At 41.2% G+C, this 14,468-nt stretch overlaps 2 protein-coding genes and 1 long non-coding RNA gene across 3 annotated transcripts in view; 1 reads left to right on the top strand and 2 right to left on the bottom strand.

Annotated features, from left to right (window-relative positions):
- Positions 1–590: 590 nt before the first annotated feature.
- On the bottom strand, positions 591–1,654 carry LOC135105191 (uncharacterized). The gene is made up of 3 exons (XR_010270745.1): positions 1,465–1,654; positions 939–1,190; positions 591–839 (listed from the first exon to the last, which is right to left on the bottom strand). It is a non-coding gene; the product is annotated as an uncharacterized LOC135105191 (long non-coding RNA).
- Positions 1,655–3,768: 2,114 nt separating this feature from the next.
- Positions 3,769–14,290, bottom strand: LOC135105184 (methyl-CpG-binding domain protein 2-like). Its single transcript, XM_064013272.1, is given in 8 exon segments — positions 3,769–3,954; positions 4,144–4,167; positions 4,169–4,261; positions 4,414–4,446; positions 4,448–4,543; positions 5,195–5,342; positions 5,703–5,855; positions 13,997–14,290. Coding segments are annotated over 8 exon segments (768 nt in total). The 5' UTR covers positions 14,119–14,290; the 3' UTR covers positions 3,769–3,855.
- The window catches only part of LOC135105183 (chitinase-3-like protein 1), a 109,074-nt gene continuing 102,927 nt past the window's right edge, over positions 8,322–14,468 (top strand). The window contains exon 1 of the mRNA XM_064013269.1: positions 8,322–8,397. The gene's annotated coding sequence lies outside the window, so the exon portion shown is untranslated. The remainder of the gene's footprint in view (positions 8,398–14,468) is intronic.

Below are 14,468 nucleotides of genomic sequence, written 5' to 3'. Positions count from 1 at the left end.
CCTGAAAGGTAATGAGATTAGCACCTAAACCCAACAAGATTAGCACCTGAAAGGTAATGAGATTAGCACCTAAACCTAACAAGATTAGCACCTGAAAGGTAATGAGATTAGCACCTAAACCTAACGAGATTGGCACCTGAAAGGTAACGAGATTAGCAACTGAAAGGTAATGAGATTAGCACCTGAAAGGTAACGAGATTAGCACCTGAAAGATAACAAGATTAGCACCTAAACCTAACGAGATTAGCACCTGAAAGGTAACGAGATCAGCACCTAAACCTAACGAGATCAGCACCTGAAAGGTAACGAGATTAGCACCTGAAAGTTAACGAGATTAGCATCTGAAAGTTAACGAGATTAGCATCTGAAAGTTAACGAGATTAGCATCTGAAAGTTAACGAGATTAGCATCTGATAGATGACGAGATTAGCATCTGACAGATGACGAGATTAGCACCTTAAAGGTAAGGAGATTAGCACCTGAAACGTAAGGAGATTAGTCCCTAAACAATTTTAGCACCTGAAAGGTAACGAGATTAGTCCCTAAACCTAATGAAATTAACCCCTAAGCCTATTGAGATTAGTACCTGAAAGGTAATGTACGTGATTAGCACCTGAAATTTAAGTTGATATTATCACCTACAAGACAACTTTCCTCACCGTAACACGTGCGTCCATTGCCTGCTGACGAGGCACCTTTCCCTTCTTCAACCGGCGTTTCCTTTTTCCTCTTTCCTCTTGGAGCTCGTAGCGGGCACGTGTTTGCGATGTCCCATTACTTAAGCAGCAAGAGTCCCTTCGTCGCAATACCATCCTCTTCCCAGTAATCCCCACACAACCCTATAAAAACGTGATTTTCAGTCAGCATAATACAGCCGAAAAGCAAATACCGTAAAAGTTCACTTGTTTAATGCCGCTGTATACTCGTATTGCACTTACTAATGTATCACGCCACTGGTTTCTCCATGCATCTTCTTCACTAATTTCCGTTGCATCTCGTCACTGGTGTTGATTGCATTGCTGTGGAATGATCTACACAATTAGTACACCTGTAAGGCAATCAGGGTTAGCAGCCTAGCAACCTAGCATCCTAACGTCCTAGGAAACGGTGCCTTTCCGTATCTGATACGAAGGGTTGCTCCCAGCGCTGTCCCGCGTTGTCCCGCGATGAACCTGTGACATGGTACTTACCTACAAACACAGAAAAGAAATTATGTTAGATCTTGTGGTGCTTCATGTATACTGGTCTGAATGAGCAATTATATACTTCAATGCTAAATCTCCCCAGGTTAAACTATTCATTCATATCGACCCATGCAAATTTTCTTAAAAGTATTGCAAAATTCCATGCAATTCCACCTGAAGACCATTGACAGAACAACCACTACAATCCCTTAATTATAATCGCATGAAAACTTAATCCTCAAAGACTAAACTTAACCTCACCGCAGGCAATGATACTCACCGACCCACGAAACAGAAGAAGGCGAGGGTGGGGACCGAGCACTAACAACGCACACTAAATTATTAATGCCACGTGGCCTCGAGAGGACGCAACGCACCACCACATCGCACCGCAGGCAGTTAAGCTAAACTGCAATTCCTTGGACATCAAGCGTCATTGCCTCGGGTGTGTCCGAATCTTTACCATGAGCACGATGACATACAGTTGTGCTTCATACTCGCGCGTGTTCTTCGTCGTCGTATATAAGTCAAATGAAGTTAATTTACAATAACACGAACTGGTATGTTTAAAATTCTGAAAGGATGAGAGGAACTGTCAAACAAAGCAAGTCGTATTAATCCTATGATTCGTTTCGGGCAAACCAACTCCCTGCTCCTCCCAAATCTCCTCAACATATCCCGGCTGTAGTTAACCCCACTGCAGGGACGTCTACTGAAAAGACTGGAGGGGCTATAAATGGAGTTTACCTGGCGATTACGTTAGCCAGATTCCACTTTGTTGCATTAGACTATGTGACTTATTATAAACGCCTCATTTAGGGCGAACAGGTTTGGTCCTAAACTAGCGAGCAAAGATTCCTGTATGATCAGTCCACTGCCTCCCCCTCCTCTTTCCATCAGCCTTCTCAACCTCCTCCCGTCCCCACAGTACTCATCTCCACTCTCAACACACAAGGAAAGCCACATTATAAGATGCCAGGCCTCTGTTGTAATAAATGAGTATACTTACCTCCATCGATCATGCTCGTAAATTTATTTGATCGTCCCTGAACTTGATGTTGACTGCGCTGAAAATCTAATTAACGAGTCATTTCCTGTTAACTACTGTATATATATTGCGCGTTATTTTTTTTTTCTTCCGGGAAAATCTACATGTACTTTCTTTCCAGATGTAATAAATTCACATGTATCGTACTTGGTTTTAACATGTCCTTTTAAATCCTCGTCCCTATCTCTCACTGCAAGATTAGGTTGGGTTAGACTAATTAAGTTAGGTGAAGGTTAAGTTAGGGATGATTTAACAGAGCAAAATAAGGAAAGAGATGAAGAAAAGGAAGGAAAAGAGAATGAAATGAAAGAATAAATTAATTAGGTGTTTTATTTACTTTTAATTAATGACTATAATGTTTTAAGAATGTTTAAATGAATTTAAAACAAGAAAACTAGAAATTAAAGAAAAAATCTGCATCTCTCTCTCTCTCTCTCTCTCTAAGGAAACAAAAATTTTATAAACACAACAACAACAACAACTACTACTACTACTACTACTACTACTACTCACCCTGGAGTAGGCTGGGGTGTGGGATGAGGCAGGTAGACTGAGTTCATTTAATGTTTTTTTGTTGTTTTTTTATATTTTTTTATTGTTAGTTATGTGCTTATGTTTAATTTATATTTTACCACCATCTGTACAATAAAAGACAGAGCAACACACACACACACACACACACACTGCATCACCATCTGTACAACGAAAGATAAGGCAACACACACACACACACGCACACACTGCATCACCATCTGTACAACGAAAGATGAGGCAACACACCAACACACACACACACACACACACACACACACACACACTCTGCATCACCATTTGTACAACGAAAGATAAGGCAACACACACACACACACACACACACACACACACACACACACACACACACCGCATAAGCATATGTACAACGAAAGACAAGGCAACACACACACACACACAAATTTGTTGTACTCTCTCTCTCTCTCTCTCTCTTTCAGTATGGTATGTAATCAATAAAATTCGTAATTACAAATAATTTTTTTTATTACTGTCAAACATTATTATTACTATTACTATTATTATTATTATTATTGTTATTATTATTTTTAGTTATCATTATCAAAGGATGTAAAGACTGACAGACACACAGACAGACAGACAGACAGACACAGACATACAGACAGATAAAAGATAATATATATATATATATATATATATATATATATATATATATATATATATATATATATATATATATATATATATATATATATATATATATATATATATATATATATATATATATATATATATATATATATATATATAATATATATATATATATATATATATATAATATATATATATATATATATATATATATATATATATATATATATATATATATATATATATATATATATATATATATATATATAGAGAGAGAGAGAGAGAGAGAGAGAGAGAGAGAGAGGAGAGAGAGAGAGAGGAGAGAGGAGAGATGAGATGAGATGAGAGAGAGAGAGAGAGAGAGAGAGAGAGAGAGAGAGAGAGAGAGAGAGAGAGAGAGAGAGAGAGAGAAAGCAAAAACAGTTATACATAGAAAATTTCTCTCTTTCTCTCTCTCTCTCTCTACGGCTGCAGCTCCCTCAATGCCTTCTCCAGCTGGTGTCGAGCAAGACCCACTCTCTCTTCCTGTCTTGCTATGTCCTCGTTTTCTATTTGCACGGACTGAAACACAAAATAATAATAATAATAAATAATGATGATGATGATACACACATACATACACACACACACACACTGTACGAACATTTACAAACAATCACACAACACTTCAACACTTCCAAACACTTACAAAACACCATACACACACTCACACACACCTACAAACACACAAACACTTACAAACATACTTACAATGACGAGAGGCTGTGACGGGTTTCAAAAACACTCCAGGGTTCTTTTCTAAGTAATGTCTCGCCTCTGTCTGGCCGGTAATGGGGCCAGGAAACACATGGAGGGCTGTGGCGACACTCTGCGGGTAGTAGTAGTAGTGATAGTAGGAGCAGTAGTAGTACTAGTAATAGTAATAGTAGCTTCTTTGAAATCACAATTTTTTCTCACACACACTTATACACACACAAAAACACCCCTCTCTCTCTCTCCCCCTCCCACACCCATACACACCTGCAGCACAGTCTGGTCCTCCACGTTCGGCCCCCACAGCCTTCAGAGCAGCTGGTAAGTCGACATTTCTCAACACAGAAGTTTGGGCGTCCAGAGCTTGTAAACCCTGCAGTCTTTTCTCCCAGAACAGCTGTGGGTTAGAGAAGGTGTCAGGGAGGGTGTGTGTCACTTTTGCCAGCTCCTCACTAAGGCATCCTCACTACTGTCCGAAGGCTGTAGTTGAAGTTACAAGGGTTGAAAAGGTGTTTTCAAAGGTGTTTTCAAGGAGTTTTCAAGGTTCCAGGGATAGTTTAACAGGCTGCAGTGGAAGTTACTGGGGTTTTCAAGGTCCAAGGATAGTTTAACAGGTTGTAATGGAAGTTACTGGGGTTTTCAAGGTTCCAGGGATAGTTTAACAGGCTGTAGTGGAAGTTACTGGGGTTTTCAAGGTTCCAGGGATAGTTTAACAGACTGTAATGGAAGTTACTGGGGGTGTTCAAGGTTCCAGGGATAGTTTAACAAGCTGAACAAGAACAATAACAAAAAAAAAAAAAAAAATGAACAAGACCAATTTTTCAGCCCCCTGTTATGACCTCTCTCTCTCTCTCTCTCTCTCTCTCTCTCTCTCTCTCCTCTCTCTCTCTCTCTCTCTCTCTCTCTCTCCTGTGACCTGTAACCTCTTCACTGACCCTCTCCCTCTCCTTATGACCTAACAAATAACCCTTTCCAACCCTTCTATAACCCTTTCTTACCCCTCATGACCCTCTACTAACTTCTCCCTCCCTCCGTGACCCCTGCTGACCTGCTTTGGCTTGTCCTGTGACCCGTGTTTCATGTCGGCCTTGACCTTGCTGGATGGCTGGGTCTTTACTACCGTAACTGGCTGTTTAAATATGCTGGCTGTCTGGCGGATGGGGGGAACCAGAGCTGCATCGTTACGCATCCCACGGCTGTTGGGGAGGTAGTAGTAGTAGTAGTAGTAGTAGTAGTAGTAGTGCAGGTGCACGCGCGCGTGCACACACACACACACACACACACACACACACACACACACACACACACACACACACACACACACACACCTGTAGTTAATGAGATTAGGTTAAGTTAGGTTAGCTTAAACACACACACACACACACACACACACACACACACACACACACACACACACACACACACACACACAAGCAAGCAAGCAAACAAACAAACAAACAAACAAACACACACACATTACCTAGAGAGAGAAAAAAATATGAATAAGAAAAAAATGCTTACACTTACACTACAAACAAACAAACAAACACACTCACCTGTAATCAAAGAGGGTACCACGGGGCTTCTTGTTCTTCCTCGCCAGCATTGGGTTGACCTTCCCAGTCCGAAAATCGAAAGAGGAAAGGTCAACAGTGTCACCGAGGTAGCGGGTCAACTGGGGCTTGCTTCGGAACTTCTTGCCGTTGGGGCTGAGAGAGAGAGAGAGAGAGAGAGAGAGGAGAGAGAGAGAGGAGAGAGAGAGAGAGGAGAGAGAGAGAGGAGGAGGGAGAGAGAGAGAGAGAGAGAGAGGGTTTTGTAATTTTTTTTTAATTCATAGATTTTTGGTTTTGGGTTTATTTGTCAGAGAGAGAGAGAGAGAGAGAGAGAGAGAGAGAGAGAGAGAGAGAGAGAGAGAGAGAGAGAGAGAGAGAGAGAGAGAGAGAGAGAGAGAGACATAAACACAAACACACACTTACCTGTAATAATACACATCTACTTTACCGCAAGTCAGCCCAGTTTTCCTCAGCACTTCCTCTCTTTTCCAGCCGCGTGGAGGCAGAACACTCATAGCGCCTCTTTTCTATCTGCACCGACATCTTGTGAGGGCGAGGGAGGGGGAGAGGGAGGGAGAGTCACAGAATTTGCCGTCTGTGAACGAGTAACAATGAAGTTACTGGCGGAGTCTTGTTTACATTCAAGTCGGAGGTCGCGGGGCCAAAGTGTTTTATTTTGGTGTATTTCGTCTACATGTTTTTTATTCTTTGTTTTGTTCGTTGTTTTTGTTTTATTTTTATTATTTTTTTAGTAAAAAAATTATAGTATGTATTTCTTTGCTAATGGTTTATGTTTGAAGGCTGTATGATTAAATAATTCTCTCGACATCTCTTTTGGGACTGACATCTCTGTGGGATTATTTATTTTTCCCTCTATCTCGTTTCCCTTGGCCAGTGAGCCTCTTACGTTAAAAAATAAATAAAAAATAAATAAAAACACAGCACAAATACATGGAAAATGAAGGCAAACATTAGTTTTATCATACCATATACTTGGCCATACAATTCAAAACACCAAACAATTTCTCAAAACCGTAATAAACTTCCTCAAACTATAGAAAAACAATTAATAAAACATAAAAAGACGAAAAAATAAACAAAAAAAAGCTCCTGAAACATTTAAACCAGGAGAATACACAAAAAAACTGAGTCTGACAGGTTAAACAGTCAGTGTGTCGCTTCTATCGGTAGTGTTAGTACGCGTCTGTTTCAACTCCCAGCCTGACAGAATTTTTTTTTTTTGTTTGTTTTTGTTTTTTTTGTGTGTGACTGTAACCACGTCTACACAGTGGCTGCCAAGGCTTACCCATGAGTTAAACTTTCTTTAGATGGTAATGAGGAAGGCGTGGGCTCTAGCAGTGGACACTGAAGGCAGCAGTGGGTGAAAACAAGCAAAATAAAGAAAAGTTTGGCTGTGAGAAGGTGCTAGACAGCCAGCCATAGTGACGAGGAGGCGTCACCATCATCACCACCACAGGGAAGGTAAGGTCAGGAAGTGTTAGAATAAATTTAGGTAACTTAACGTAACTTTTTAATGAATAACTGAACAATCCACGGTTTTAACTCATTTTAACACATCTCACCTAACCCCCAGCACAATATATCCCTGTGTCAGCCTCGTCTTGTTGCTAAAAATCGTAAAATTTAACTTAATGAGAATGTAATCAATCTGGGTCGTCTCTATTTATTAGCCATTATCTATCTTATCTGTGAGTGTTTTAAACCAATACTGTCGCAAAGCGGAGCCACTTGACCAAGCTTTAATATCCGCTCATTAGATATACCTGCCATTACTTAGTTTAAGTTTGGCGAGGGTTTAAATGAGTGAGAAGGGTTGGTCGTCCCCTCCACTGGCCCCCCACGGCCATCTTGGATAAGGCTCCCCAGCCCCCTCCGGTTCCAATATTATTTTTTTATTTCCTAAGTATTTTATTTCGGCTTCTAGTTAAGATTTTATGGTTTGTAAAAATATTTTGTTGTTTTTTAAGTTATTTGAGCGCGTGTGTTGCGTGAAAAGTGGTGATTTTGGCGTTGTTTTTGTGTAAATAAGAGGGCCGTTTTCGGCGTATTTTTTTACGGTCCCCAAACTAAATTTTTTATTTCAGCCTATACTAGGTTCTTATTGGTTTTAAAAAATAGTTGGTGTTTTTTTAAGTGTGTTGCCGTCCCGCTCAGTGAAATGCGTGCACCGTACACTTGTTTTTATTCGTGTTCAACTTCCAATAATATTTAATTTTTTTTTCGGTAGATTTTTTATTTGTGCTTGTAGCTCACTTTAAATGGTTTTAAAAAATAGTTCAGATTTTTTAAAGTGTTTTCCGTTATGTTTAAGCCAGAATTGGTGGACATTTGAACGATTTTAAATGGGGTGAAGGTTCCAACAGTTTCCAGATACTTCTTTTTAAATATCTTTAATACTACTGCGTTTTGAAATGTGTTGTTATTTTTGGCATTAGTTAAAAAGTGTGGCAAGTCTGAATTTATAAAGCATTCCTGTCTAGCTGCGTTTTTTAGAGGGGTCATTTTCAAAATGAAATACGTACGTACGTAAAAAACGGTCCCTGTGACGTCATCAACCCCCCCCGTGACGTCACAAGCCCCCAGCCGTGAGATCATCAGAGTGGTACCTTCCCTAAATCCCTTCCAGTCCCTCCCAGTAAATATTCAGTGTTTTTTTTTTTTTTCAAGGTATTTCAAGGTGTGTGTGTGTGTGTGTGTGTGTGTGTGTGAGTGTGTGTGTGTGTGTTTGTGTGTGTGTGTGTGTGTTGCCTTATCTTTCGTTGTACAGATGGTGATGCAGTGTGTGTGTGTTGCCTTGTCTTACGTTGTACAGATGCTTATGCAGTGTGTGTGTGTGTGTGTGTGTGTGTGTGTGTGTGTGTGTGTGTGTGTGTGTGTGTGTTGCCTTGTCTTTCGTTGTACAGATGCTTATGCAGTGTGTGTGTGTGTGTGTGTGTGTGTGTGTTGCCTTGTCTTTCGTTGTACATATGGTTATGCAGTGTGTGTGTGTGTGTGTGTGTGTGTGTGTTGCCTTGTCTTTCGTTGTACAGATGCTTATGCAGTGTGTGTGTGTGTGTGTGTGTGTGTGTGTGTGTGTGTGTGTGTGTGTTGCCTTGTCTTTCGTTGTACATATGCTTATGCAGTGTGTGTGTGTGTGTGTGTGTGTGTGTGTGTGTGTGTGTGTGTGTGTGTGTGTGTGTTTATGTAGGAAGGACACTGGCCAAGGGCAACAAAAATCCAATAAAAAAAATATGCAAAGTTGTAGGCTAGTTCACCAGGATGGTCAGTGAAGGGAGAGGAAAGCCAAAGCTGGTGGTGAACATTGAAGTCTCCAAGAATGGAGATCTCTGCAAAAGGGAAGAGGGTCAGAATGTGCTCCACTTTGGAAGTTAAGTAGTCAAAGAAATTCTTAGAGTCAGAGGAGTTAGGTGAGAGGTATACAGCACAGATAAATTTAGTATGAGGGTGACTCTGTAGTCGTAGCCAGATGGTGGAAAACTCGGAAGATTCAAGGGCGTGGGCACGAGAGCAGGTTAAGTCATTGTGCACATAAACGCAGCATCCAGCTTTGGATCGAAAATGAGGATAGAGAAAGTAGGAGGGAACAGAAAAGGGGCTACAGTCAGTTGCCTCAAGACACCTGAGTTTCAGTGAGGAAAAGAAGATGAGATTTAGAAGAGGAGAGGTGGTGTTCTACAGATTGAAAATTAGATCTTAGACCGCGAATGTTTCAAAAGCTAATGAAGAAAAAGTTGAGGGGGTGTCAAGATACTTAGGGTCGTCGACAGAAAGGCAGTCCGACCTGGGGACATTTATGGTCCCCTCCCCAGATGGGGACTCTGAGGCTGGTGTAGGAGTCGCCATGATGATTTGAAAATTTATGAGTGAAGGGTGTGTGTGTTATTAGATGCTTGTAGTTTTGTGTGGAGGAAGAGAGTTGTCTTTAGAGGGCAGGCTGTGACTGCCCCCTTGTGTTGTGAGACACAAAGAGAAACGTTTAGTGAGGTCACAGCTGGGTTTAATGATAAGTTCACAGCACCCCCTGAATAGTGCTTTAGACCTGACTGGGAGTAATTATCGTTTCGGCAGGTGTCTACTGCCTCCTCCTGTTTGTGTGTGTGTGTGTGTGTGTGTGTGTGTGTGTGTGTGTGTGTGTTGCCTTGTCTTTCGTTGTACATATGCTTATGCAGTGTGTGGTGTGTGTGTGTGTGTTGGTGTGTTGCCTTATCTTTCATTGTACAGATGGTGTTGCAGTGTGTGTGTGTGTGTGTGTGTTGGTGTGTTGTCTTATCTTTCATTGTACAGATGGTGTTGCAGTGTGTGTGTGTGTGTGTGTTGGTGTGTTGCCTTATCTTTCGTTGTACAGATGGTGATGCAGTGTGTGTGTGTGTGTGTGTGTGTGTGTGTGTGTGTGTGTGTGTGTGTGTTGCCTTATCTTTCATTGTACAGATGGTGTTGCAGTGTGTGTGTGTGTGTTGGTGTGTTGCCTTATCTTTCGTTGTACAGATGGTGATGCAGTGTGTGTGTGTGTGTGTGTGTGTGTGTGTGAGTTGCCCTTTCTTTCATTACACATATGGTGATGGGGTATGTGTGTGTGTGTGTGTGTGTGTGTGTGTGTGTGTGTGTTGCTCTGTCTTTTAGTGTACAGATGGTGATAAAATATGAATTAAACATAAGCACATAACAAACAATAAAAAAAAAGACAAAAAAACATTAAATCAACTCAATCTACCTGCCTCACCCCACACCCCAGCCTACTCCAGGGTGAGTAGTAGTAGTAGTAGTAGTAGTAGTAGTAGTAGTTGTTGTTGTTGTTTTTATAAAATTTTTATTTCCTTAGAGAGAGAGAGAGAGAGAGAGAGAGAGAGAGAGAGAGAGAGAGAGAGTAATGCAGATTTTTTCTTTAATTTTTAGTTTTCTTGTTTTAAATTCACTCAAATATTCTTAAAACATTAGTCATTAAAAAAAGTAAATAAAACACCTAATTAATTTATTTTTTCATTTCATTCTCTTATCCTTTCTTTTCTTCATCTCTCTTTCTTTATTTTGCTCTGTTAAATCATCCCTGACCTAACCTCACCTAATCTTTACCTAACTTAACCTAACCCAACCTAATCTTGCAGTGAGAGATGGGGAGGAGGATTTAAAAGGACATGTGTTGCAGTGCGCTGTCAGCCCTCACCTGTGCCGCCTACCCTAGTGAGTGGGTGCAGGCCCGGGGATAGAATATATGCAGACGTTTTGGCAATGCTATGTATGTCTGTCGATGGTCAAGAAGGAACGTAGCAAAAGTTTAAGGTCTGTTTGGGTGTTTTTAGAGGTGTTTTGTGGTCTTTGGGAGGGTGTGGCAGTGTTTGGGAGGTTGTGGTAGTGTTTCAAGGGGTGTAGCAGTGTTTGTGAGGGGTGTGGCAGTGTTTGGGAGGGTGTGGCAGTGTTTTAGGAGAGTGTGACAGTGTTTTGGGAAGGTGTGGCAATGTTTTGGAGGGTTGTGGCAGTGTTTGGGAGGGTGTAGCAGTGTTTGGGAGGGTATAGGCAATGTTTGGGTTGATGTAGCAATGTTTGGGAGGCTGTGGCAGTGTTTGGGAGGGTTATGGCAGTGTTTGTGAGGGTGTGTACCTCCTACAACAACCATTTTTTTTTATTTCTTCACTCTTTCTTCATTTTTTCTCATTTTTTTCACTGTTCGTTATTTTTTTCACCATTTCCCTTTAATTTCTTTCACTTTTTTTTTTTTTTTACAATTTTTTCACCATTTTCTTCACCTCTTCTTATTCTCTAGTATATATGTGTGTCCTGAAAGTAGCAGTAGTAGTAGTAGTAGAAGTAGTACTAATGTATTTTTATTTACACTTATAAATAAAGAAGTAATATCTTTTTGTGTTGTGTTAAAATTTGTTGTATTTCTCTCTCTCTCTCTCTCTCTCTCTCTCTCTCTCTCTCTCTCTCTCTCTCTCTCTCTCTCTCTCTCTCTCTCTCTCTCTCTCTCTCTCTCTCAGTATGGTATGTAATCAATAAACTTGTAATTACAAATAATTCTTTTTATTACTGTCAAACATTATCAAGATTACAATTATTATCATTATTATTATTATTATTTTTAGTTATTATTATCAAAGGTTGTAAAGACTGACAGACACACAGACATACAGACAGACAAAAGAAATATATATATATATATATATATATATATATATATATATATATATATATATATATATATATATATATATATATATATATATATATATATATATATATATAGAGAGAGAGAGAGAGAGAGAGAGAGAGAGCGAGAGAGAGAGAGAGAGAGAGAGCAGAGAGAGAGAGAGAGAGAGAGAGAGCGAGAGAGAGAGAGCAAGAACAGTTATACATACAAAATCTCTCTTTCTCTCTCTCTCTCTCATACGGCTGCAGCTCCCTCAATGCCTTCTCCAGCTGGTGTCGAGCAAGACCCACTCTCTCTTCCTGTCTTGCTATGTCCTCATTTTCTATTTGCACCGACTGAAACGCAAAATAATAATAATAATAAATAATGATGATGATGATTACACACACACACACACACACACACGAACATTTACAGACAGTCACACAACACTTCAACACTTCCAAACACTTACAAAACACATACACACACTCACACAAACTTACAAACACACAAACACTTACAAACATACTTACAATGACGAGAGTGCTGTGACGGGTTCAAAAACACTCCAGGGTTCTTTTCTAAGTAATGTCTCGCCTCGGTCTGGCCGGTAATGGGGCCAGGAAACACGTGGAGGGCTGTGGCAACACTCTGCGGGTAGTAGTAGTAGTGGTAGTAGCAGCGGGTAGTAGTAGTAGTAATAGTAATAGTAGCTTCTTTGAAATCACCATTTTTTCTCACACACTTATACACACACAAAAGCATCTCTCTCTCTCTCTCTCTCTCTCTCTCACTCTCTCTCTCTCTCTCTCTCTCTCTCTCTCTCTCTCTCTCTCTCTCTCTCTCTCTCTCTCTCTCTCTCTCTCTCTCTCTCTCTCCACCCATACACACCTGCAGAACAGTCTGGTCCTCCACATTCGGCCCCACAGCCTTCAGAGCAGCGGGTAAGTCGACGTTTCTCAACACGGAAGTTTGGGCGTCCAGAGCTTGTAAACCCTGCAGTCTTTTCTCCCAGAACAGCTGTGGGTTAGAGAAGGTGTCAGGGAGGGTGTGTGTCACTTTTGCCACCTCCTCACTAAGGCATCCTCACTACTGTCCGAAGGCTGTAGTTGAAGTTACAAGGGTTGCAAAGGTGTTTTCAAAGTTGTTTTCAAGGAGTTTTCAAGGTTTCAGGAATAGTTTAACAAGCTGCAGTGGAAGTTACTGGGGTTTTCAAGGTTCCAGGGATAGTTTAACAAGCTGAACAAGAACAATAACAACAACAACAAAATGAACAAGACCAATTTTTCAGCCCCCTGTGATGACCTCTCTCTCTCTCTCTCTCTCTCTCTCTCTCTCTCTCTCTCTCTCTCTCTCTCTCTCTCTCTCTCTCTCTCTCTCTCTCTCTCTCTCTCTCTCCTGTGACCTCTTCACTGACCCTCTCCCTTTCCCCATGACCTCTGACATAACAAATAACCCTTTCCAACCCTTTTATGACCTTTTCCTACCCCCCATGACCCTCTTCCAACCTTTTCCTCCTTCCGTGACCCCTGCTGACCTGCTTTGGCTTGTCCTGTGACCCGTGCTTCATGTCAGCCTTGACCTTGCTGGATGGCTGGGTCTTTACTACTGTAACTGGCTGTTTAAATATGCTGGCTGTCTGGCGGATGGGGGGAACCAGAGCTGCATCGTTACGCATTCCACGGCTGTTGGGGGAGTAGTAGTAGTAGTAGTAGTAGTAGTAGTAGTAGTAGTAGTAGTAGTAGTAGTAGTAGTAGTAGTAGTGGTGCAGGGGCGCGCGCGCGCGCGCACACACACACACACACACACACACACACACACACACACACACACACACACACACCTGTAATCAAAGAGGGTACCACGGGGCTTCTTGTTCTTCCTCGCCAGCATTGGGTTGACCTTCCCAGTCCGAAAGTCGAAGGAGGAAAGGTCAACAGTGTCACCGAGGTAGCGGGTCAACTGGGGCTTGCTTCGGAACTTCTTGCCATTGGGGCTGAGAGAGAGAGAGAGAGAGAGAGAGAGAGAGAGAGAGAGAGAGAGAGATTGTCATTTTTTTAATAATTTCGTAGATTTTTGCTGTTTTAGGTTTATTTGTCAGAGAGAGAGAGAGAGAGGGAGGGAAACATAAACACAAACACACACTTACCTGTAATAATACACATCTACTTTACCGCAAGTCAGCCCAGTTTTCCTCAGCACTTCCTCTCTTTTCCAGCCGCGCGGGAGGGCAGAACACTCATAGCGCCTCTTTTCTATCTGCACCGACATCTTGTGAGGGCGAGGGAGAGGGAGAGGGAGGGAGTCACAGAACTTGCCGTCTGTGAACGAGTAACAATGAAGAAATTACTGGCGAAGTCTTGTTTACATTCGTCGGAGATCGCGGGGCCAAATTTTTTTGTTTTGGTGTATTTCGTCTACATGTTTTTCTTATTCTGTTTTTTTTTTTCGTTATTTTTTGTAGCATTTTTGAGGTTTTTGAGTTGTAAAATTATGGTGTGTATTTCTTTGCTAATGATTTATGTTTGAAGGCTGTGTGATAAAATAATTCTCTCGACATGAGAATAATTTTGGGATGCCCAAGGACTGCTCGGATTGAGGTCCTCAGAGCTGAACTGCAC

This window comes from Scylla paramamosain, chromosome 11, assembly GCF_035594125.1.
Source record: "Scylla paramamosain isolate STU-SP2022 chromosome 11, ASM3559412v1, whole genome shotgun sequence".
Classification (NCBI taxonomy): domain Eukaryota; kingdom Metazoa; phylum Arthropoda; class Malacostraca; order Decapoda; family Portunidae; genus Scylla; species Scylla paramamosain.
Note: the sequence above shows the minus strand (reverse complement) of the source record. Positions and strands in the feature narration are given on the sequence as shown.